A 24,824-nucleotide genomic window follows, 5' to 3' on the forward strand; every position below is an offset into this window, starting at 1 on the left:
GTCAGTGTCGGCTATATGTACATTGACTTAACTATGTATATAACAAAAAAAAAATTGCAAAAGCATACTAAAACCTGAAATCTATGAAACTCTAACTCAGTTCTAAGGAACAGTGTTTGAAACTGAAGCAAATGAGCGTGCATAAGTTCAGGAAAACCCAATGAAGAAATGGACGTTGTGGTTATTGTTGACTTATTTGAAATAATTGGATCATGTTGAAAATTAATCATCTGTGCTGTTCTGCGGGTATAGAGAGAGTTATTGTCTTCTTACCTTGTGTTGTGTTTTCTCAGCTTTGGCCCGGGTTTAATGTTGGCCATTCTCACCAGGGAACTGCCAGTCCAGTGATGCCAGCACCACATCTGCAAATAATTAGACAAAACCAAACTTTTCAAGTCAATCACAATTCCTTCAAACATGCAGCACTCTCAAACTGCAATCATTTCACAAACAGTAAACTGTGCTCATCGTCATATGCAAAGTTCTCCTGCTTTAATAAAAGGTTTGACAATTCAGTTACTTTACAAACTGAAGGAGGAGCTATTTATTTGGATTTGAATTACAGGCCTCACACATGCAGAGTCACTGAGAGAAAAACATTTTCAATTGAGGATAATAAAACAACGATGAAGAAGGGTCGCCAGACTCGAAACGTTAACTTTGTTTTCTTCCCAAAGATGATGCCAGATCTGCTAGCAATTTCTGTTTTTGTTTCAGATCTTCATTCCAGATCTTCCCTCCACCTCTCCCTAGACACTTCCCATGGACCAAGTGCCTGCATCAAAGTACATTTTGTCAGAACAATCGCCATATTTCAGATCAGAATTTTCTGACTGAATTTCCAAATCTTACTAACCTCTCAGACTGATCAGTACACATTAACCTGCAGTATAAATACTGTTTGAAGGAGCTCACTCCTTGATATGTTGTACTGTGCTCCATACTCTCCTTCAAACTGGAGATCTGGATGCTACTGTAAAACAAAGGCTTGTGAACTAAAAATGCAGCAAGCACCCACCGGGATTCGGTCACCGTTGAAAGAAGGAACCAACTGTTTCAAGTCTTCATCCGCCAGAGAAGAGGGTACAACAAAGTACTCTGGAAGGCTATAAACACAACTGGATTAACATAATAGCATGGTTCGCAAAGCATATGCTTCTTTCAACTCTACAATGAGAACAATAAAGGAAATAACCCGGATTATCACCCATTCTCCCTGATGCCCAGCTTCTTATTAAATCATGCTCTTTAAATCACACTGAAATACAATCACATTTCACATTGACACACTTCTCCATGCCACAGTCCATGTTTTTTAAGTTTGCCTACCTTGTGGAAGTGGCATAGTGCTCATTGACAGAACAAACTCTCCACTCCGATGCCCCTGTCCGCTTTATCTCCCTATCCCAGTCAGAGTAGGTTTCAAACAGTGAGGTCTGCAATCCATCCAATTCCAAGTCTGTTCCATTGACCTTGTTAACTAAGAGAAGATGATCATGGCTTAGAGACTTTTACATCAGAGACGGGAATCTGTAACTGTAATCAAGCATTGATACCAGATCAAGCTATTCCCCAACCACACATAGCAGCTTTACAAAAAAAATTCTTCTCATGATAAGAGAGAGTTGCTCTTTTGTTCCAGTTCCTACGCTGACCACATTTTGAAGTGTAAGGCACAAATTTAGCATCAGTGCTGGGAAACCATTGGAAAACATTCTGAGGGACAGAAATTTTAATCTCAATTTAGAGGAGAAAGTGAGGGCTGCAGATGCTGGAGATCAGAGCTGAAAATGTGTTGCTGGAAAAGAAGAATTAATCAAGGAGAAACAGCATTGCTTTGAGAGGGGGCGATCATGCCTGACAGGTTTGGTTGAGTTTATTGAAGTAACTGGGTGTGTGAATGATAGTATTGCAGTGGATATCATCTATATAGACTATGGCAGACCATAGATGTAGATAGCTTCCCAGTGGAGATCATGAAGAGCACGAGATTTCTTGGTGTACACCTGGTGCAGAATCTCACCTGGACCCTCAACACCAGCTCCATAGACAAGAAAGCAATGAGCATCTCTGCTTTTGATGCAAGCTGAGGAAAGCCCACCTCCCACCCCCAATCCTCACCACATTCTACAATGGGTTCATTGATAGTACCCTCAGTTGCTGCATCACTGCCTGGTTCGGGAACTGCACCATCTTGGATTGTAAGACCCTGCAACGGAGTGTGAGATGATCATCGGGGTCTCTCTTTCCCCCCCCCTACATTCGGACCACACGCTGAATCTGAAAGGCTAAGAGCATTGTGGAAGACCCCACATAACCCTCACTCAAACTCTTTTCCCTCCTGCCATCTGGCAGAAGATACCAGAGCATTCAGTCTCTCACGGCCAGACTGCGCAATAGTTTCTTCCTGCAAACCATCAGGCTCCTTAACACAGTATTAATCGGACTCTTTCCCATCTGAAATTCAATGCATGACTTTGAAATGCTGCTGGAAAAGTGTTTATTATTTATCATACTTCTATTACAGTGTAACTTGTGTGTTTTGCACTTCTTATGCACTTTATGTCATGTATGCGTGTGTAGTTTGTGCTGTCCATGTAACACCTATGGTCTTGAAAGAACGCTGTCGCATTTTTACTGTATCAGTTGTATATGACAAATAAAAAGCTACTCTACTCTAATGTTTTTGACAAGGTTCTACATAACAGACTAGTCAAGAAGGCAAAAGCCCAAAGAATTTAACGAAATTTGCAAATTGGATCAAAATTGGTTTACTGAGTGTAGGCCAAAGGGTGTTTTTGTGACTGGTAGCCTGAGTCCAGAGTTGTGGACCAGTGCCAGGGATTTGGTGCCAAGTCCTTTGCTGTCTTGTAGTGTACACGAATGATCTGGTCAGGAATGTGAGGGGTTTGATCAGTAAGTTTGCAATGCCACAAAAAATTAGTAATGTGGTAAACAGCAAACTGGAAAGCCTTGAAGTAAAGGATGTTATAGACTGGCTGGTCAGATGGACTGAAGAGTCAAATGGAATTTAATCACAATAAGTGTGAAGTGGTGTATTTTGGAGAACTAACAGAGAAACATATGTTGAATGGTAGGATCACAGGAAAGGATCAGAAGGACATTAGTGTGCATGCCCATTGATTCTTGAAAGTGGCAGGACAAGTGGATAAGATGGTTAAGGAGGCATATAGTAAACTTGCCTTTGTCAGACAAGGCACTGAGCAGGTAAGTAATGAAGAAACTGTATGCAATGTGTGGCATTGTCATCCATTTTGAGGTGTACAAAACAATGAGGCTCATAAATAGGGAAAAGATTTTCCCCTCAGTAAAGGGTCAATTACCTAGAAGGCATGGGTTGAACATTATGGCCTAGAGGTCTAGAGAGGATTTAAAGGAAAAATGTATCAAGGCAGAAACATAAAAATTTTTACATGATTGCTTGATATACCATAACATAAAAGGCGATGGTATAGGGAACCAGGACTAGAGGGGATAGGGGTTTGTTGACCATCACAGACATTCTGCCAAAAGGCGTTTTTCAATGGTCTAAGACTAAGACTCATTACAGCGCCTGACCTGCACAGCTCAGTTGCTCACTGCACTTCCCATAACAGGCTGGGAAAGGGGTTTTGGGAAACCTGCTTACTCAGCAAATGGAATTGTTGTCAAATACAATCTACTTGATAGAAGATGAGATTCACTGAAGTAGTTAGACTGACTGAGGGCAAACTACATCAAAACAGTACAATGTCTGCAATGCACTGGCATTCTCACTGCCTTACCTGAATTCTGGCATTTTTCCCTGGCATATGCAAACCCAAACAGCAGCTGGAGATCTTTCGGCTGAGAGTAATGTGCAATCACAAGACAGATCTGGAACAAAAGAGGAATCCAAAGTTAAGTCCGCAGAAACTGAACCTCTTTCTCACCAACAGCACAGCTGTAAGGAAAGAGCTTCACAATTTGGCCTAAACTCTCTCCAACCATCACAATTATAACTCCAACATCATCATTCAAAGGAGCTTAGATGTTAGAGAAAACAATAAGCTGCAAAAAGCGTGTCCTCTAGGTTTCATCAGGATCTAGCTTGATTCTTCTCCTAGTCCAATAGCATTTCTAACTCACAATAAGTTCTATCCATCAATCACACCTCTGCTTGCCCTACCTAATATCCTTATCCCATCCAGCAGCAAATTAAATTCAAAATTCTCATCCTTTGCTTCAAAACCCTCCATAGCATCAACCCTTCCTATCTTAGCAGTTCCCTCCAGCCCCAAGCCTCCGAGATCTTTGTGCTCATCAACTTTAGACTTTGCACATTCCTAATTTAAACTGTGCCATGACTGATGCTTTGCATGCAGCTGCCCAAATCCTAAGCTCTGGAATTCCCTCCATAAAACTCATCACTTCTCTCCCTATCTTTAAGACGTTTCTTTTAAAACTTACTATTTTTAAACAAACTTTTTGTCACCTGCCCTCCTACTTCCTTGTGGTTCAAAGATAAGCTCTTTCAGATAATCCAGTAAAATACTTTATGATATCTAACCACATTAAAAGGTGCTCTAGAAGTAAATTGTTGCAGATGTCAGAACACCCAGCATCCAAGATAGATGGCACCTTACCACTATTTCTGTTCTGTATCAGTCTACTAGACTCTCAATGTCAAGTTTACATCCCATTCTTTTGCAGTTAACCCTCAAAACTTGGTATTTAATATCAGTGCAATCCCTCCTCCTTCAAAATATGCAGACAAAATCATACAGCTTCAGTTCATCATAGCGATAGTGGCTCTACGGTAAAGTTAGTTCTCAGTCCATAATCACATGGCAATCCAGTTTGGTAATTTTATGGAATACAAGGCATTTTAAGTAGAATAGTGTTGAGAAAAATAAACAGTAGAGGCAGTGCTCCCATTTAGAGGAGTGCACTCAACATTCCCACTGGCCATGGGCAGGATTTCAGTTTTGAATTATATATTCCAACACACCGACCGAAAATAACTGAGCTGCAAAAAAATGACTCATGCTTAGCGGTAACCAATCAGCTGCCCTTCACCATCCAATGATGCTACCTCTTGCAGGGAGTCTCAGGTACCTCATTCCAGTAGCCACTGGACAGTTCGCAACAATATGACATTCACTCGGGGACAGAGAGGCCTAATCCTACCATAATCTAATGTACAATTTTCAGCAGGGATCACAGAACAGTAATGACAATCCTAACTAATTCTACTTTCTTCCCCTCTCACCCATACTTTGAAAACTAAGGAAGCCCCTGCTTCGTGGTTCTGCAGGTTTTTGAAAGTTACGTTTCCATAATCATCCAGCAAATGCCTTGCTTAGGAATGTTCAGCAAACACTAAAGAAAAGCTAATATTTCAGTATGTGTTTTCATCCACTTTGACCACCTTCTCCACAAATGCAGTCACGATGAAGAAAGGTCAATTAGTCACAGCCTGCAAGTAAACAGTTAAAAGTGAACACTAGAATGGAGGCCTCCTGTCACAGTAGCAATTCCTGACATGCACAAAGAGCTTTTTATGTATAGCACATGATCACTCCTCCACTACTCCAGGCTCTTTCAGTTTTATTATACATACAATACAATCACTGCCATTCATCAAGAGAACAGCTACACATCAAGACAGGAGAGCCCTGTTTTGACTGCCAGGTCTCCATTTTCATTCTTGTCAATTACTTCATCTACTTGGCTTGTACAATCACTATCCAAGGCCACACAGTGCCCATCACACCCAGGTACTATTCACCTTTCTGGCTGATTCTGGAACAGACTCATCAAAACGGAAGCGAATGATACGGAAATCCTTGCAGTAGATGATCAGCTCAGTAGGTTTAAACTTCAGGCGCTGATTAGGCCCCAAAACCTTCCTCTTCTTCCTCTCATCATTCACTGGATGAAGAAAAGGTGGGATGTTAAACGCACAGGTGGTTAGAGCCAACTCCACTGAACCCCTCTTTCAAAGACAGACAGGTCAAGTGAAAAATACATGACACATACCTGCAATTTTATATGGCCTACTTTTTTGAATAAAAGCAACAAGCAGCAGCTCCTCTGAGAATGTACAGACTTCATTCAATGTCTGCAGTTGTCTTTTCCATTTAAGAGAAGCAAGTTTCCAAAAGCATATGAATTGCCAAACAGAAAGTACATTTTCTTGTACTTTAATTTAGTCGAAAACCTACATTTATTTCATACTTCACAATTCTTAACCTGATTCTATTTAGTACCAACACATTCTGTATACAACAGCACAAAGGGTGAAAGATCATGACTTACAATACCGGCTAACATCAAGGACCAAAGCAGCCTTGGAGAAGAGGGAAATCTGGAGCAACAGTCTTGGTAAGACCATGCTTGGGCTTTCAAAGGCTGTGGATTTTGAGCGAAAAGGAGACTGGGGAAGATGAGACACGAGAAGTGAGTGCGATGTTAAAAAGCTGCACAATGAAGACTTCTTTTAACGTAGAAAGGAAGGTGAGGAACAGTATATGGAAAACAGCTGTTTAAGAGGCTGAAAAGGGTATGCAAATGCAGATGGAGCAATGTAATTGTGAGGAAAAAAACCTGGAAGCATGATAGAATTCTAAAAGTGACACCAAGTATAAGGATGAGATTAAAAGGACCTGCATTCCCTCCACAGCTGATAGCAATCCACTGGCCTGCAGGGCACTGAGCCCCAGATCCTAACATTCCAAGACCCCATTCCTCCTGGGCAAACCTGCATTTGAAGGATTTTAGTTTATTCGTTCAAGAGAAAAGAGTATTCTGCTTTGGCTAACATTTATTGCTAATCCCTAACTGCCCTGAAAAGTTGGTGATTTGCTGCCTCTTGAACCACTGCAGTGTTTGGCACTTAGGGACCCCAGGGTGTTTTAAAGGAGGGAGTTTTGGGGCTTGGACCCAGTGTCACTTAAGAACAACGATATATTTCCAAATCAGGATTGCTGTGAGACTTTAAAGGGGAATTTGCAGGTGCTGGAGTTCCCATGGATCTGCTGCTCTCGTCTGTTTAGGTGGCAGATTTGGAAGGAGCCTGAGTAGGTTACTGCATTATATCTTCAAGGTGCTACACACTGCTGCTGTTTTGTAGGGATCCTTGATACCACACTCAGGCAAACGTTGTGCGCTGTCAGCCTCAGCAGCCAAGTGATTCGGGTGGAGCCGGGGAGAGGGGAAGATGCAGTGAGAGAGAGAGAGCGCGAGCGAGAGCGAGAGCGAGAAAGAAAATAAAAGAGAGAAATAGTGGTGGTTGCACCCGAGAGTCACCATGCCTCAGGTGAGAGGAGAGGTTGAGATGGACAGTCCTTCATGACTTACCTGAGCAGAATGTGTGACAACATCTTGCATTGGTTTACTGATGATCGAGAGTGGACTGAGGGTTGGAGGGAGTCTAATTGAATGGGTTGGATTTGTCCTGCTTTGTATGGACAGGACATACCTAGTAAATCTTCCACATTGTTAGGTAGGTAACATATTGCAGTTGTACTGGAACAGCTTAGCTAGGGGCAAGGCTTGTTCTAGAGCATAGGTTTTCAGTACAATTCTGGGATGTCATATGGGCCCAGAGCACCCAATGTTTTCAGCCATTTCTTGATATTTGTGGAGTGAATCAAGTTGGTTAAAGACTGTTTTGTGATGTTGGGAACCTCTGGAGGAGGCCAGGATGCATCGTTCATTTGACACTTCTGGCTGAAGATGGATGCAAATGGGTTAGCCTGATCTTTAGTGTTCATGTGCTGGGCTTCCCCACTGTTGAGGATGGGGATATTTGTGAAGCTCCACCTCTTGTTGGCTATTTAATTGCTCACCACCATCACAACTAGATGTAGCAGGACTGAGGGTATGGATCTGGTCAACTGGTTGTGATATTGCTTAGCTGCATCTATTGCATACTATTTATGTGGTTTAGAATGGAGGTAGTCCCATTTGGTAGCTTCACCAGGTTAACACATTTTTATGTATGCCTGATGCTGCTGCTGGCCTACCTTCCTTCACTCTTCATTGATTCAACTCAATGATAATAATAGAGCAGGGGATGCCAAGTCATGGCAATAAATATAACTGCTGATGATGAGTGCCTGGTATTGAGTCGCTGGATCAGTTTGAAATCTATCCCATTAGCAAAGTGATAGGACAACATTATATATCATCCTTGATATGAAAGTGGAACTGTGATTCCACAATGACTGTGTAATGGTCATGTCTGCTAACACCATTGTGGACAGATGTACCTACAGATTGGTCAGGATGAGGTCAAGTGTATTTTTCCCTGTGTTGCTTCCCTCACCACCTGCCACAGACCCAGTCTGGCAGTTATGCACTATAGGATTGAATCAACTCAGTCAGCAGTGACATTATTGAGCCACTCTCTACGTTGGACAATCAAGTCCCCTGCCCAAAGAACATTCTGTGTCTGTGTCACACGTAGTGCTTTCGCCATGATTTAATCTTCTGATGACTATTAGTTGTTTCTGAATCCAGGTCAAAAACAGAACTTCCTGTGATAACCCAAAAATCAGAGTCTTTAACAATTAATGTGGCCAATAAACACAAGTTTGAGATGACTTGTGACCTAACCTCCTTTATTTATACCCTACAAAAGTTAAATCAGGAGGAACAAAATCAGAAAGCAACTGTAACTCAGTCACAGCCTTGGGCGACTGTGTGGAGTTTGCACATTCTCCCCATGTCTTCATGGGTTTCCTCCGGGTGCTCCAGTTTCCTCCCATAATCCAAAGATGTGCAGGTTAAGTGAATTGACCATTCTAAATTGCCCATAGTATTCAAGGATATGTAAATTAGGTGCATTAGTCAGAGGTAAATGTAGATTAATAGGGTAGGGGAATGGGTTTGGATGAGATAGTCTTCACAGAGTCGGTGTGGACTTGTTGAGCCTGAAGCACCCATTTCCACACCGCAGAGATTCTATGATTCCTGAAGAGTTACACTCGAAACATTGAGTTCTGTACCTCCTGATACTACCTGGCTTGCTATGTTCTTCCAGCCTCCTGCTTGTCTACTTAGCGAATAACAGAACAGACAAGTGAAGAGAACCAGACCTGCTACAACCTGTTCCACACAGGTGAGAGAGATGTCATGTTCCTCCAACAGCAGGTTTCTGTACTGAAATTTCTGAAATTGAAACAAAGTTAGAATTAATTTCTGCCTCCCTCATACAACAGTAAGAATGAGTAGCTTTACTCCTTAACAGTTGCAGATATCTAAATCTCAAGACAATTGAGTTGCAGCTTTACAATTTACAGCTACCTGTACTCCCAAGCAGTGTGGCAATAAATCATCAATTGGTACAAAATGAACACAATTTATAACTGTAGCGGGAGGAAATCATGTTACATTATCATGTTACACTACCAGGATGGTGCCTGGACTGGAGGGCTTATTTTATGAAGAGAGGTCGACTGAGGTCGGGCTTTTTTCATTGGAGAAAAGGAGGAGGAGGAGAGGGAACCTAATTGAGGTATACAAGATAATGAGAGGCATAGATAGAGTCGATAGCCAGAGACTATTTCCCAGGGCAGAAATGGCTAACACGAGGGGTCATAGTTTTAAGCTGGTTGAAGGAAAGTATAGGATGTCAGAGGCCGGTTCTTTACACAATTTTGAGAGAGCATGGAATGCTTTGCCAGCAGCAGTTGTGGAAGCAAGGTCATTGGGGACATTTAAGAGACTGCTGGACATGCATATGGTCACAGAAATTTGAGGGTGCATATATGAGGATCAATGGTCAGCACAACATCATGGGCTGAAGGGCCTGTTCTGTGCTGTACTCTTCTATGTTCTAAGTATGCGATTCAAAACGCAGAAATCCCTTTTCACTCTCCTCCCTCTCGGCCTTGGACACATGGCCCCAACCTCCGAAACGGCATTGGTGGAGACCAATCTGTAGGTACATCTGTCCACAATGGTGTTGACAGATGTGACCATTACACAGTCATTGTGGAATCACAGTGGCCCGAAACAGGCGTCCAGTGGCTCACTGCAGAGCATGGCGGCAGCTCGTGGTCAGACCATATGGAGGCCCCTACACTAGTCTGCTGCAGAAAACCTTTGGAGAGAGACTGCGATGTTTGTCTTTTTAATTCTGTTTCTTGTTTTTCTGACCTTTGGTTATACTCTGTATAGATGTAAAGTAACGTTTTTCCTTCATTTCTCTATTCTGTAACTCAGGATCGTGCCTAGGTACCTCTGTACCATGGTGGCGCTGTAAGTGACGACTTTAAAACTTTTCACTGTATTCATTTGAGTACATGACAATAAAGTTTTTGTTGCAAACGTTTCGTTCCCTGGCTAGGCGACATCATCAGTGCTTGGGAGCCTCCTGCGAAGCGCTTCTTTGATGTTTCCTCCGGTGTTTATAGTGGTCTGTCCCTGCCGCTTCCGGTTGTCAGTTTCAGCTGTCCGCTGTAGTGGTTGGTATATTGGGTCCAGGTCGATGTGTTTGTTGATGGAGTTTGTGGATGAATGCCATGCCTCTAGGAATTCCCTGGCTGTTCTCTGTCTGGCTTGCCCTATGATAGTAGTGTTGTCCCAGTCGAATTCATGCTGCTTGTTGTCTGCGTGTGGCTATCCTTAGTAGCCACACACGCAGACAACAAGCAACATGAATTCGACTGGGACAACACTACTATCATAGGGCAAGCCAGACAGAGAACAGCCAGGGAATTCCTAGAGGCATGGCATTCATCCACAAACTCCATCAACAAACACATCGACCTGGACCCAATATACCAACCACTACAGCGGACAGCTGAAACTGACAACCGGAAGCGGCAGGGACAGACCACTATAAACACCGGAGGAAACATCAAAGAAGCGCTTCGCAGGAGGCTCCCAAGCACTGATGATGTCGCCTAGCCAGGGGACGAAACATTTGCAACAAAAACTTCCAGCTCGGCGAACAGAACCACAACAACGAGCACCCGAGCTACAAATCTTCGCACAAACTTTGAACATGACAATAAAGCTAATTCAACTCAATTTAAAGTGACCCTGTAATTCTGACCTACCAACTTACCTACACCTGCCACAGAGGACAACCTTTAAGGGACTATAAAGAACATAACAATGAGTCCAAGTATCTTTAGTATTCTATTCTATCACACTGGCTGATAGCGAACTCTTAAAATGCATTTGTTTGAAGCATATTTTGGTCATAATTAATGTAGAAGAAACTTTCCAATGTTATTATTTGGAATTTTCCAAAAAATTCTGTCACGTCAACTGCCTTTAGGTTGTTCACAGTAATGAACTGAGAGGTGATAGACACAGTTTTTCTGCTCCTGTTAAAGAGCTGAGTCTTTTTTCGTTTTCTGAACCTGTCTGGGCATGTGCTTCACCTCAGATAATTGCACCATTTTTAATTTTCCTAAACAGTCCAGATGAATGGAACAATGATTCAAGACAAACCACAAGTAGAAAGCTTTCCTCAGATTGTCCATAAAATATAATCTTCTGTAAACTGTGGGCACCCGGTATAATAATCTCATTGCCATAAATCACGCTGTGCACTACCCAGTATAACACCAACGTTGCTACAGAATACCTGTTACAGCAGTCTCCTTATTAACCTATAACACATCATGCAGAATAACACAACATTCTGCTCATTATTATAATTACACACAAAACATTTCTTGTGGCTTGACTGCTTGAGAGAACATGCTGTGCTGTACCCAGATTATGTCATAATGCAAGGTCTGTTATTCTATACTACCTCCCTCCCTCTCCCCATCCCCAATAAGTTAGTTATTCTGCATAAAATCTCATGTTATATAACACACAGTCTGTTACTCTGTATAAAACATTTCTCGTTGGCAGAGATCAGAATGTGAACTAGTCAATAAGCAGCCCCTCATTAATACACACTTAGCTTTATTTTTTACAATACTCTCATGAGGGGAAATTTGGCTATTCACTTATTCCTCCTCCTACCCCAACATATACAATCAGCTATCGATCACAGCACGAAACTCTATATCCTCCTTATACGCTTTCCTCCCAGCACACCTTCAACAGTCTCCCCATTTCAATCTCTGCTCTTGGCTCCCTTAGCCTTGTCTCAAAAGTATCAACTTCTCCCCATTTCAGAACACCAGTTATCAACCCTCTTCTGAAACTACAACAAACTCCAAGATCTCTGAACATCAATCTTTGAAAGAACAATCCAACTAATTCCCTGCCCCAAAAAAATCAAATCACTGCAGATGCTGGAAATCTGAAACAAGCACAGGGTACTGGATAAACTCAGGTTTGTCAACATCTGTGAAATGAGGAAGTTGTGCTTCCTCATAACAGACTTGAAACAGTACTTCTCTCTCCTTAGATGCTGCAAGACCAGTTGAATTCCTCCCAAATTCTGTGTTCATTTGTAGTTTCCTGCCCAGTTCCTTCCCTATAGGATGATATTGTTTTCTTTTTCAATTGTACACCGAAATTTCCTTTTGTAATTAACAGTGAATTTGTTTTCACCATCCTTTCAGGCTGTGCATCATGACTCAATGCAAAACAAAAAGTCTCTTCATCACACCCTCTGGCTCTTTTACCAATTATCTTGCTCGTTACTGGCCCTCTTGTCAGTGGAAATAATTTCTTGTTATTTACTCTATCAATTTTTTTTTACTCTGAAGGCTTATTTAATATCTACATAATCTTTATTGCTTTAAGTATAATAACTCAATTTTCTCCAGTCTAGAATTACATGAAATTGATTTGTCAATTTATTTATGCTTATTAGGAGACAGATATCACTCAAGTCTTGAATATTTACAAGAATGCACAAACCCGAAAAGGTGTCACATCCTTTGTAATGAAGGAGATCTTGAAGTTGGTGCATAGCAATGTCCCAGAGAGATCATGAGCACTTGTGTCCGTAGCAATACATTTTCGGACATTGCTCGTCTCACTCACCACAAGTTCCCCTGAAATAAAACAACTGGAGATTAGAAATACCTCAGTGTCCCACCACATTGGTGATTATGGTTTATATCCCCAGAAATAAAAAGTTATGGTGTCCAGCCCAATATTTCATAACCAACTAATTCCAAACAGGATCCAAATCAAGTCAGAAAAGCTTTGGGGAAAGAATGGGGTCAAGTAAACTTGGGATAACTTGAGATCTGCTATTTTCAATTCTGGTGTTATGTATAGACAATCATGAAAAGAATCAAATACTGGCTTTCAAAAGTCTTTCAAATTCCATTCATCCACCATCTGCATTGGGAACAGTGATAGAGGAGATCATCCAGCCTCTTGAGCCTGATCCAGCTTTCAATAAGATCATGGCTGAACTTCCACATAAATTAATTTGGCAATTTTCCTTTTGTAGCTCTAATTTACAAAAAATATCACATTTAATTTTAATTAACAGCATATAGAAAAGTTCCAAATTCCCAGCACCTTGTGTTTCCTAGTTTCACTCCTAAAAGGTCTGATTCTAATTTTGAGACTACCCTCTCGTCAACTCGCTACCAAACCAGCAGAAAGTTTCTCTCCAGCTACAAAATCTGTTCCTCTCAATAGTTTGAAATTTTTGACCAAATCACACCACCTCCACCCCGCTTAACCTTCTAAATTCCAGGGTCACATGCCCAGTTGTGTAATCTTTCTTCCCAATCTAAGCATTGGAATCCAAGTATTATTCCAATAAATCTATACTGCATTCCCTCCAAAGTCAATATATCTTTCTCAAGGTGTTGCGATCACATTGGTTAAAGTAACTCCAGACAGGGTCCACACTTGGCTTTGTAAAGCTGAAATATAACTTCTATTCCATGTGTTTTAGTCATTTGGATATAAAGGTCAGCATTCCATTCACTTTTGATTTTTAATGTTTTATGCCCTGGATCCCCACTGTTGCCAGCTTTTCAGCCTTTAGAAAACAGTTGCTTTATCCTGTTTAAAACCAAAGAAGTGAAGGTTACAAGCTGGTTCTACTGTAACACACCTGGTCAAGAGCTAAAATGCTAACCAAGATGCATTAAATTATCAAAAATAGCTTCAGTCTGCAACTTGACCAGTTTTTTTCAAAAAGTGATGTTGAATGATTAAAAACACTCCAACAAGCAGAGTGAAAATGGTTTAGTTTAAGAACACACACACGAGACATCGACAGAAAATGTCTGATTTAATAAAGAAAAACCATCACTGTACAGTCTGATTGCTCAGAGATTCAATTAACATGTCACTCCATGCTGTGGCTTATAACAGGGCTACAAATGTTCCTACTCAACATGTTTCAGATGGTTATAAGTCAGTTTAAAAAAAAGCGTTTGTGCAGCCATACTCACATCTGCTGCTTCATATCAAAAAATGCAGCCTGGCCAGCAGCTTCAGGTTGTGAAACTGCCTCATTAGTGGTTGCTGGCCCTGTGTTCGAGAATATCAGCCAGTTGTACAGTCAGTTGAAAAGCATAGCCATTAATTTTACACCTAACACCTTCATATGGTGAGGCAGAGACTGCATAGAAATTCCAGTCCATTGATATGGCACTACCTGCCTTGATTAATCCACAGACTAAGCTAAATCCACACTTTGTGCCATTCTAACATCAGTCTGTTTCAGAATTGTTCTTAAATGTCACACAACAAATCAGCATTTTTAAAATCCAATTCAAATATTGACTCTTGCAGCAATTTGATTTTTTCTTGAAAAATCATTTTCACGAAGATTGCATTCTAAAATGGGGGCAGCATGGTGGCTCAGTGGTTAGCACTGCTGCCTCACAGCACCAGGGTCCCAGGTTCGATTCCAGCCTCAGGCAACTGCCTGTGTGGAGTTTGCACATTCTCCCCGTGTCTGCATGGCTTTCCTCCGAGTGCTCTGGTTTCCTCCCACAGTCCAAAGATGTGTAAGTCAGGTGAATTGGCCATGCTAAATTGCCCATAGTGTTAGATACATTAGGGTGTCAGAGGGAAATGGGTCTGGGTGGGTTGCTCTTCAGAGGGTCGGTGTAGACTTGTTGGGCCGAAGGGCCTTTTTCCACACTGTAGGAAATCTAAATCTAAAGTTATTCCTAACCAATCTTGTTTACTGAGCCCTGAATCTCCACTGCTTTGGGGAGTTTAATAAGACTCAGTGTGCCTGAAAGATTTCTCTCTTGTATAACAAAAAAAACTCTTCATGAAATTAATGTTTATTGCCAACACACTAGGACAGGCTTGGACTTGTTTCTGATACTGAGCAGCTAAACCACCTGAAATGTTCCAGCAGATCTCTCTCACCAGAACAGTAGGTGGAAATCTGAACATATGTCCCCAATAACAGCTGATTGAAAATCACAAAAACTGAGACTGTAAACATTTTCTGTAGGTTTAAGGGGTAGAAACCAAGGCAGGTAGTTGAAGTTAAGATACAAGTCAACCATGATCTTATTAAATGATACAACAGGTCCAAGGAACTGAATATTCCTGAAGGAGGGCTCCGGCCCAAAACGGCTGTTTTTCTGCTCCTTGGATGCTGCCTAACCTGCTGTGCTTTTCCAGCAACACACTCTCAACTCTGATCTCCAGTGTCTGCAGACCTCACTGTCTCCAAGGGACTGAATAGCCTCCTCATTTTTGCTATCACTGAAAACTATAAAATGGGCACAGTGATGGAAACACCCATCAAAGTTCATCAGACAGACACAAGACGTTGCCAACAGTGCATACACGTGTAAGTAGTTGAGACAGGGTCACAAGACAATTCAATTACGTGGAAAACGTCAGACATTGTACCCAGTCCATCAAAAGCAAAACAAATCAGACATTCAATCACTGCACCAACAGTCAGCAAAAGGCCTAAGCCCTCTTACAGTGTGCAGGAAATATTCATTCTGCCATTTCTTCAACTGTTCATACAACACAAAATACTTGCTTTGTGGTGGGTTAAACAATAAGTTTTGTGTTGAATTATTAAAGCTCATTGCCATGTGAGTCATAGAATCATTACTGTTATCACGAGTGTACCAGTGCCTGAAAGTGCTCAGTGTAACTCAGTGGAACACCCGGACATTACCACAGCAATAATGCTGTCAATATATTTTTACTCACCAATGGGATGCAGGTTGGGCCAGCATTAATTGCCCATCCCTACCTGCCCTCAAGAAGGTGCACGTGAGCTACTACTCACTTGTGACTAAATATCTTCATCCATTCAAAATCCAGTTCAGCACAGTTAGCATGGACAGAGCGATTCCACAGTTCATTTTATACCATTGCTGAGTTTTATGGCACAAAAAAACTCCGGTAGAAGCAAATACATTTATGACATGGAAGGAAAGGATTCAATCCATTAGGCCCAAGTCAGCCAACAAGCAACCAGCCAGTTTAGTCCCACATTGAAATACTTCAACCCATAGCCTTGTGGGTTACATCAGAACAACTGCATACCCAGTACCTTTTAAAAAATGAGGTTTTCTGACTCAAACACCCTTTCACCCTGTAAAATCCAGATCATCTCAATTCTTTGAATGAGAACATTGCCCATCACCAGTGCAGCTCTTCAGTAATGACCCGCTGACAATTCCCAAACAGATCTCCCTCCCCCAAGCACTGACCCTCCAACAGCGCAGTGTTCCCTCAGTGATGTCCTTTTAAAATAGAAAAATTGTGTGTATCTTGTTTAATTTGATGATTAGGTTACAGCATTAATGATGATGATTTCCACTGGTGAGACACCGACATGCCCAATCATACTACAGCTGGGTTCCAATGTGACAGCCTTCCAAATTATTGTCCCATCAATAATGACATCTGCTCCCAAAAGAGGAAATTTACACAGCTGTGACAGAATGAGACAACACTTTCTAAAATTATTTAGAAATAAGCTATTTTGTCAAAACTTGCACCCCTACCCATACCAAGGAGTACTCTCTCTCTCTCTTATCCTGTACTATCCTGTGCTCCAGTCTCTCAGACTCAGACCAAAGTAACTGAGACACCTGACAGATTGGTGTGACACTGCTGCTGGAAATAACAGTATGTCCTAATTAGTCACTACAAGATACACAGCATCAATCAAATCTACCTTTAGTCAGATCTGAGACACTGCAGGGAAGTGAAATTCACCCTCCAACTGTGATCAACTGTGACATCGCTGCAAAACTGGAACTTAACGATTGTACAAAAACTGACCCACTGCTGTATCCCAAATGTACATTGGTTCCAAATCAATCTGAGCAACATATACTGGGTCCTAGGGCAATCAGGATCTACTTGAACAGTAAAAGCAACACCTCAATTTTGAAGCTCACTCCCTTGTTTTAATATGCTTCCATCGTTCCTCTCTTTTGCCAAACCATTTTAATGTCGCCTGGTGTTGCTCAATATGAAAGGTTATTCGGCCCATCAAGCTGTTACTGATCCCAGTAACCTCTGATCAAGAACATGGTTCTCCCCAGACTCTGGTCAATAAACTGCCTGACCAGATTCTCACTCAGAAAACATCAAACCCTGGGCACAATCTGCAGCCCAGCCTCAGACAGTAGACCCTCTCTTACCAAGGTGCACACCCACAAGGGAACCTTCGGTCCCTCGCCCCCATAACAGCCCACGTTGAGCTCCCACTTCAGGGGGCCTTTCTCTGGAACTTTTCTCTCCGTTTTCCTTCAAAGTTTCTACCCCGGGCTCAGACTCCTAGCTCTCAGTGCGGCCCGCCGTCCCTCCCTCACCGCCTCCCTCCCCACTCACCGCCTCCCTCCCCACTCACCGCCTCCGCGGCCCCGGCTTCGAGTAAAGACTCACCCGGCAACAGCGCGGCCTCACACACCCGGTTCACTTCGGCCCGGCTCGGGAAGGAGCTCTACGGAAAGAAACAGCCGTTACAGCAGACACCGAGAGAGCGACAGAGACCGCGGCCTGACACATCGCACTCAGCCTCACCTCCGCCGGCGGCAGGTAACTCCTGAAACTCGGCCTCGAGCTCTTCATCCCCGAGCCGCGGAACATCCCGAGGGACGGGTGGGAGGGGCGGGGCCTGGCCTGATGGGGGCGGGGCCTGCTGGTGGGGGCGGGGCTTTGGCGGGTGGGGTCTGACGGGGGTGGGACCCTGTTGGGGGGGCGGGATTTGGGCAGGACTTTGTGCGGGGTCTAATGGATCGGGGCCTGGTGGAGGGGCGGGGTCTGATGGAGGCGCGGAGTTTTGGAGGCCGGGCCTGTGGGCGGTGTCTGGGGCGGGGCCCGATGGAGGGGCGGAATCGCGGGGGGTCGAATGGAGGGGAGTGGGTGTGGAGTCACGGAGGGGGTTTATGGGGGTGGGCCAGTGGGGAACTTGGTTCGTGAGAGATGGCAGCAATGATGTGGAGGAGCCAGTGTTGGACTGGGGTGGACAAGTTAAAAATCACCCAACACCAAGGTCTGGGCCAACAGGTTTATTTGGAAGCTGCAGCTTTCAGAGCGCTGCTCCTTCATCAGGTGGGTGTGGAGCGTAAAATCACAAGACACGGAATTTATAGCGAAAGATTACAGTGTCTTGTAACTGAGATTATATATTGAACAAAAGCTAGTGCTTCCAAATAAACCTGTTGGACCATAAATGGGCAGCACGGTGGCACAGTGGTTAGCACTGCTGCCTCATGGCGCCAGAGACCCGGGTTCAATTCCCGACTCAGGCGACTGACTGTGTGGAGTTTGCACATTCTCCCCGTGTCTGCGTGGGTTTCCTCCCACAGTCCAAAGATGTGCAGGTTAGGTGAATTGGCCATGCTAAATTGTCCGTAGTGTTAGGTAAGGGGTAAATGTAGGGGTATGGGTAGTTTGCGCTTCGGCAGGTCGGTGTGGACTTGTTGGGCCGAAGGGCCTATTTCCACACTGTAAAATAATCTAATCTAATAACCTGGTGTTGTGTGATTTTTAACTCAGAAAAGCGGGTCAGTGGTGCAGAGGGGAGGAAAGGCCCAGAGGCAAAGCAGTGTTGTCAAAAGTAGAGTGGGTGGGGCCAGGAAGAGGACAGTGTCAGGGTGGTGGGAGCAGGGCCACTAAGGTTGACCTTTCGGCAAAATGGCTACTGCAGATGCTAGAGATTAGAGTCAAGATTAGAGTGGTGCTGGAAAAGCCCAGCAGGTCAGGATTTCTGAGGAAGAGCCTTTGCCTGAAATGTTTATTTTTCTACTCCTCAGATGCTGCCTGACCTGCTGTGCTTTCCAGCACCACTCTAATCTTGACTTGGCCCTACGAGGGGCTTCCATGAAACCAATGTGGGTACGAACACGGGCAAGGAGCCTTGGGGTTGTGGGAGCATTAACAACATGAACAAGGGAAGGATGTCCTTAGGGCAGAGTCATTGCTGGGACCATGAGGACAACAGGCTGGAAGTACTGCATGGTAAAAACAATGACTGCAGATGCTGGAAACCAGATTCTGGATCAGTGGTGCTGGAAGAGCACAGCAATTCTCGGATGCTGCCTGAATTGCTGTGCTCTTCCAGCACAACTGATCCAGAATCTGGAAGTACTGCATGTCTAGGATAAGATCAGGGAAAGAGTGGATCTAGAGACTAATGAATGGGCTGTGGGTCTAGATCAAGCCCTGGGAAACATCACCCCTCTGATGGTGTGGGATCAACAGGTGAATGGGATTCAGGGCAGACAAAGGAGTTTTTGATGATCTCAAGTGTGTGGTGTGGGTAACCAGCTAAGAGTACATTGGAATAATCACATCTGGACATAACAAAGGAATGAACACAATGTTCTGTAACAGAATAACTCAGATGATGCAAAGTTGGATTCTGTTCCAGAGGTAGAAATAGGTAGGCTTAATGATCACTCAATTGTGTGTTCCAAAGCTCCTCTTGATGTCAAATGTAACACGCAAACTTAGTATGTTGCCAGGGGGAGGGCTGGATTTGATAGCTATTCAACAGTAGATTGGAAGTAATTTCTCTTATCTGGTACTTGATGTTGATGTGCTGTCTTATATTGTTACAAAAGAAGAGATATCCAGAGTGGTGACTGTGACCAAAGGGCAACATGTAGGTGACAAATAGGAAGACAACAAAGAGATTTCTTTGAATATGGTGATAACAATGGAGCAAGAAGAAAAGTCCTTGCATGTGATACAGTAGGATCCCTACAGTGGAGAAGCAGGCCATTCAATCCATTGAGTCCACAGTGACTATCTGAAGAGCATCCCACCCAGACCAATTCCCCTATCCTCTAACCCTGAATTTCCCCTGGGCAATCCACCTAGCCTGCACATCCCTGGACACTATGGGCAATTTACTATGGCCAATCCACCTAACCTGCATGCATATCTTTGGACTGTGGGAGGAAAGTGGAGCACGCTGAGGACACGGGGAGAACATGCAAACTCCTCACGGACAGATGTCCGAGTGTGGAATCAAACCCGGGTCCCTGGAGATGTAGGGCAGCAGTACTAACCACTGAGCTACCATGCCAAACCAATAGTGGATGACAAGTAGATAAATAAAAATGGAACCAGAACAGAGTAATCACAGCCAGTCAACCAATGGTGGAGAGACATTAGAGATGGATGGTAGAGTCATTAGGTTATAGATTGCAGTTGAAACTTTATTGCTGGAACAGCACAGCAGGTCAGGCAGCATCCAGGGAACAGGAGATTCGACGTTTCGGGCACAGGCCCTTCTTCAGGAGGGCCTGTGCCCGAAACGTCGAATCTCCTGTTCCCTGGATGCTGCCTGACCTGCTGTGCTGTTCCAGCAATAAAGTTTCAACTTTGATCTCCAGCATCTGCAGACCTCACTTTCTCCTTATAGATTGCAGACTGGTTGAGAAGGTTGACGAAGGGTCACAGTCACATGCAATGTCATTTGACAAGAGCTATCTCTGTACAACAGATGGCAGAGATAAAACCCTGGTTGAAGAATTCAAACCTGGAGTTCTGGGTAAGATGACAACAAATTTAAGTGATAGAAACGCATTCAAAATCTTTGGTGACAAAAGGGACGTTGAAGATGGCACAGCAGTTTGCTAAAATGTTAAGCCAAGCATTACGCTTTGAGGGAGGGATGAGGAATAATAGGTTTCAAGAAGCAAGGGGGAATTGATGAGAATAATGGCTTTAAGGAGAACTGATGTATCAAAGTTGGAGGTGAGCACATAGTTGAGCAAATCAGTAGCTGCAGAAATGTTGTAGTAAATGTTTGGAACTTTGAAAGTGCAGTTTTGAGTTAATTATGGATTGTATCTCCCAGGAGTGGACACAAGAAGAGGTTGAATTGTGGCATAAAAAGGAAATGTAATGGTGAGTGATACAAGGAAGTGATCAGAAATGAGCTGATCTGGGATTAATATGATTGCAGTAGTAAGACTTCAGGAGATGGCAGGGTCAAGGAGTGTCACCATGACTAAGGGTTTACACAATTGAAGAGATTTAACAAGGAAATAAAGACTGTGAATTCAAAGGAGAGAGATAAGGGTTGAAATCTCCAAGAATGAGAAATTGCTCAGTGCAGAGGGAGGCAAACAGGGAAAATATCTCAATTAGAGGATTTTTTAAATGGGGTGTAGAAAGTGAAGATTTTAAACGAGGGCTGAGACGGTGGAACAAGCTGAGATGCTTATAGAAGAAGGCAGTAAGGAGTCAGGCCAGAACAGCAACACTGCCATCACAACAGTATATTGAGATTAGAAATGTAAGGCATAGTCAGGTGAGAGGATTTCACCTTGGTGAGTGTTATCACTTTTCAGACAAGTTTCCATGAAGGCCATGATGTTAATACAAACATCCACAATAAACTAGTGAATGGCAAGAAACTTCTTGACTAGTGATGAGGCATTCTAGGGGAAGATCCGCAGAGAAAGACCAGAAGAGTTCATAGACTTGGCAGTGGGACATGTGAGTAAGAGGGGGAAGAGTTGGCAAGGTCAGTCCCCAGTGGATGGAGGATCAGCAAGTAGAGTATGGAGGATGCTAAGGAGGCACAAAGAAGTGCGGACTTACCAAAAGAGAGTTAAATCTTGAACAGCAGCAAGAGAATCTGGAAGGTCAAAGAGTTTTGAAGAGTTTTGGCCAAATTTTCATTCTTGAGGCATTCAGTGGAAGTTAGGTCTGCTTCAGGTGAAACTTTTCTGTATGACAGGAACATCACTATAGAGGGTCTAGATCAGAGTGGTGCTGGAAAAGCCCAGCAGGTCAGGCAGCATCCGAGGAGCAGGAAAATCAACGTTTCGGGCAAAAGCCTTTCATTTTCCTGCTCCTCGGTTGCTGCCTGACCTGCTGTGCTTTTCCAGCACCACTCTAATCTAGACTCTTGTTTCCAGCATCTGCAGTCCTTATTTTTACCTCAACACTATAGAGGGGGCAAGTGCAGGATGGTGTCAAACTGTTCACCTGGAGATAGATTGGGAGGGCAAGTACCAAGCTGGGCTGCTTAAAAGGCCCATCTCATTCCTCTGGGACACTGCCAGTTTCCTTTAAAGTTAGGCCTTCAAGCCCTCATCCTTCATTCTCACTCCCGCTCCCCCAATACCCCTTCCATGCCTCTCATGCTAATTGATGCTACCATCACTCATGCCCAAAGGCCCTCATAGCCTCCATGACAACTACACCAACCTCACAGTACTTTTAGAAACCATAATCCATGCCAACCAACCTATCACTCTTTATGCTTACAACATTCATGCCAATTCTTCCAGTATCCACCATGGGCAAACATCAAGAGGCATTTTAGGTGAAATAAAGTAAGTTTCTTAATGTATGAATAATGCCCTTCCCCTACCAGCAAAAATTGATCAGAAAGAGGGGCGGGATATCCAAATCAAGTCTTGCCTGCTATTTTTAAAAGGTCTGTGGAATATCAGAGACTCCATGAACATCAAAGCCAAAAGGATATCGGGAAGGCTGCGTGTCCAAAAAGATGAAATTAAAGGAGACCTGAAGACAGGTGACAAAGGGTTAGGTGAGGTGAAGAAAAAAGAAATAAAGAAAAATATGTGGGAACAGAAGAGTTGGAATCATTTCTGGGACAACAGCCAAAATTCATATTTGAGAGGTCACAGGGAAATTTCAAGTTACATAGGACTGGTAGTATAGCAATTTAGGATATACAAACAAGTGACAATAAACAGGGAATGGATAGTAGACAACAGGACAAAGTCCAGAGCTAAGTCAGATGGCACAGATCTCATCGGAAACTTTTCAGAGGGTTTATTTATTGGACCAAGGTTCACAACAGCCTGGTTAAATGTCAGAGATTTTACAGGAATAGTAATGGAAGCAATAGCTAGGGAGCAGCTCACCATGAACACTGTATGCCCATAACACAAAACTGAATTAGAATCAATCACAGTTTAATTAAACATTGTTCACATACAGGAGAGAGGTGGCTTAAAAATGTTAAAGAATTCAGTCATAATAAATCCAACATTTTTATTCTAGTTTTTAAGTTACTGACTAAAACCATGGAAAACAGTGTAGTTTTAAGTGACAATAAGAGTTAAAATATGAAAATGATAAGTACTTTGAGTCACTCTGCACATTGCAGCAAATTACCCACAAATTTGACAACAATAAATTCACTGTATAAACAGAAACAAACTCAGCATGTCTACTACCAGACAGCAAGATCCAGTAGCTGAAGTAGCTGAAACTGACAAAAGTTACTATTGAGTCTAAACAGTTACAGCACATTGTTAGTTCACTCTCAGCGCCTGCAGCACTGGAATTAAGATTTCTGAAAGTATTTTTGAAATAAATCGAGATAAAAGGAAACAAAATTAAAAACAGCTTTAGTAGTTTAACTTACATCCTGAAATAAGGAATCAATAGGAAAAGTAATTCAACATTTTTCTTTATTCTTTCATTGGATGTGGGTGTCACTGGCAAGGCCAACATGTGTTGTCCATTTCTAACTGCCCTTGAATAACCATTTCAAAGGGCATTGAAGAGTCAATCCCTGTTTGCAAGAAAAAAAATTTTTTCTGAATTTCCTTCATTCAAATCCTGTTCATCATCAAATCACACATTGATCAGATTGTTTAGTAATTCTGTTTTAATTAATTGAAGTTGAATTCATTCAAGATCAGATGTTTCCCAGATCTTTGTGGGAGTCTAGGAGCCAGGAACCCCTGGCTGAAATATTTGCATCATCAGTAGCCATGGGTGAGGTGCCGGAAGAGTGCCATTGGCTAATGTAGTGCCATTTATTTTGAGAAAAGCTGGAAGGAAGAAACAGAGCATACAGACCAGTGAGCCTTACATCAGTGGTGGGTAAGTTGTTGGAAGGGATGCATTTGGAAAGGCAAGGACTGATTAGAGCTAGTTAGCATACCTTTTTGTGTGGGAAAAATTGTGTCTCACTGACTTGATTTGGTTTTTTGAAGACGTGACAAAGAAGATATCAAAATGACAGGCAGGTGGGCAGAGGAGGTGGGGTTGCCTTGTTAGTAAAAACTGAAATTAAACCAATAACAATAAATTAATTAGGGTCAGATGATGTAGAATCTGTGTGCGGAGAGTTGAGGAACCGCAAAGGAAAAACAAAGGGGAAATCTACAGGCTTCTAAACAATATTCAAGATTTGGGGCATTAGATACATCAGGAAATAAGAAAGGCAAAGTTACAGTGATCATGGGGGATTTCAATATGTAGGTGGACTGGGAAAATTAGTTTGGTAGTGGATCGCAAGAAATGGAATTTGTGGAATGTCGGAGATGGCTTTTTGGAGCAGCTTGTGGTGGAGCCTACTACGGAAGGCAATACTGGAATTAGTGTTGAGCAATGAGGCAGATTTGATAAGGAAGCTTAAGATGAAGGAACTCTTAGGAGGCAGTGACCATAATTTGATAGAATTTACTCTGCAATTTGAGAGGGAGAAGATGGAA

The 24,824-nt window shown here is 42.8% G+C and overlaps 2 protein-coding genes across 3 annotated transcripts in view; both read right to left on the reverse strand.

Moving 5' to 3' along the window:
* The window catches only part of mtmr10 (myotubularin related protein 10), a 32,773-nt gene extending 14,773 nt beyond the window's left edge, over window positions 1–18,000 (reverse strand). For both annotated transcript variants that reach the window (XM_043680327.2, XM_043680326.2), the window contains exons 1-9: window positions 17,905–18,000; window positions 17,767–17,824; window positions 12,826–12,962; window positions 9,084–9,156; window positions 5,771–5,913; window positions 3,786–3,876; window positions 1,330–1,480; window positions 1,019–1,106; window positions 274–362 (exon numbers count right to left, since the gene is read on the reverse strand). In XM_043680327.2, coding sequence (XP_043536262.1) covers window positions 274–362; window positions 1,019–1,106; window positions 1,330–1,480; window positions 3,786–3,876; window positions 5,771–5,913; window positions 9,084–9,156; window positions 12,826–12,962; window positions 17,767–17,824; window positions 17,905–17,970 — 896 coding nt within the window. In that variant the 5' untranslated portion in view covers window positions 17,971–18,000. The remainder of the gene's footprint in view (window positions 1–273; window positions 363–1,018; window positions 1,107–1,329; window positions 1,481–3,785; window positions 3,877–5,770; window positions 5,914–9,083; window positions 9,157–12,825; window positions 12,963–17,766; window positions 17,825–17,904) is intronic.
* A 5,133-nt stretch (window positions 18,001–23,133) lies between these two features.
* LOC122542515 (transient receptor potential cation channel subfamily M member 1-like) overlaps window positions 23,134–24,824 on the reverse strand; it is an 83,011-nt gene continuing 81,320 nt past the window's right edge. Inside the window, exon 28 of the mRNA XM_087982213.1 lies at window positions 23,134–23,896. Within this exon, the coding sequence (XP_087838339.1) occupies window positions 23,817–23,896 (80 nt within the window). The 3' untranslated portion in view covers window positions 23,134–23,816. The remainder of the gene's footprint in view (window positions 23,897–24,824) is intronic.

This window comes from Chiloscyllium plagiosum, unplaced genomic scaffold, assembly GCF_037043375.1.
Source record: "Chiloscyllium plagiosum isolate Xiang-an unplaced genomic scaffold, Cpla_swu_hap1 HiC_scaffold_42, whole genome shotgun sequence".
In the NCBI taxonomy this organism is placed as follows: domain Eukaryota; kingdom Metazoa; phylum Chordata; class Chondrichthyes; order Orectolobiformes; family Hemiscylliidae; genus Chiloscyllium; species Chiloscyllium plagiosum.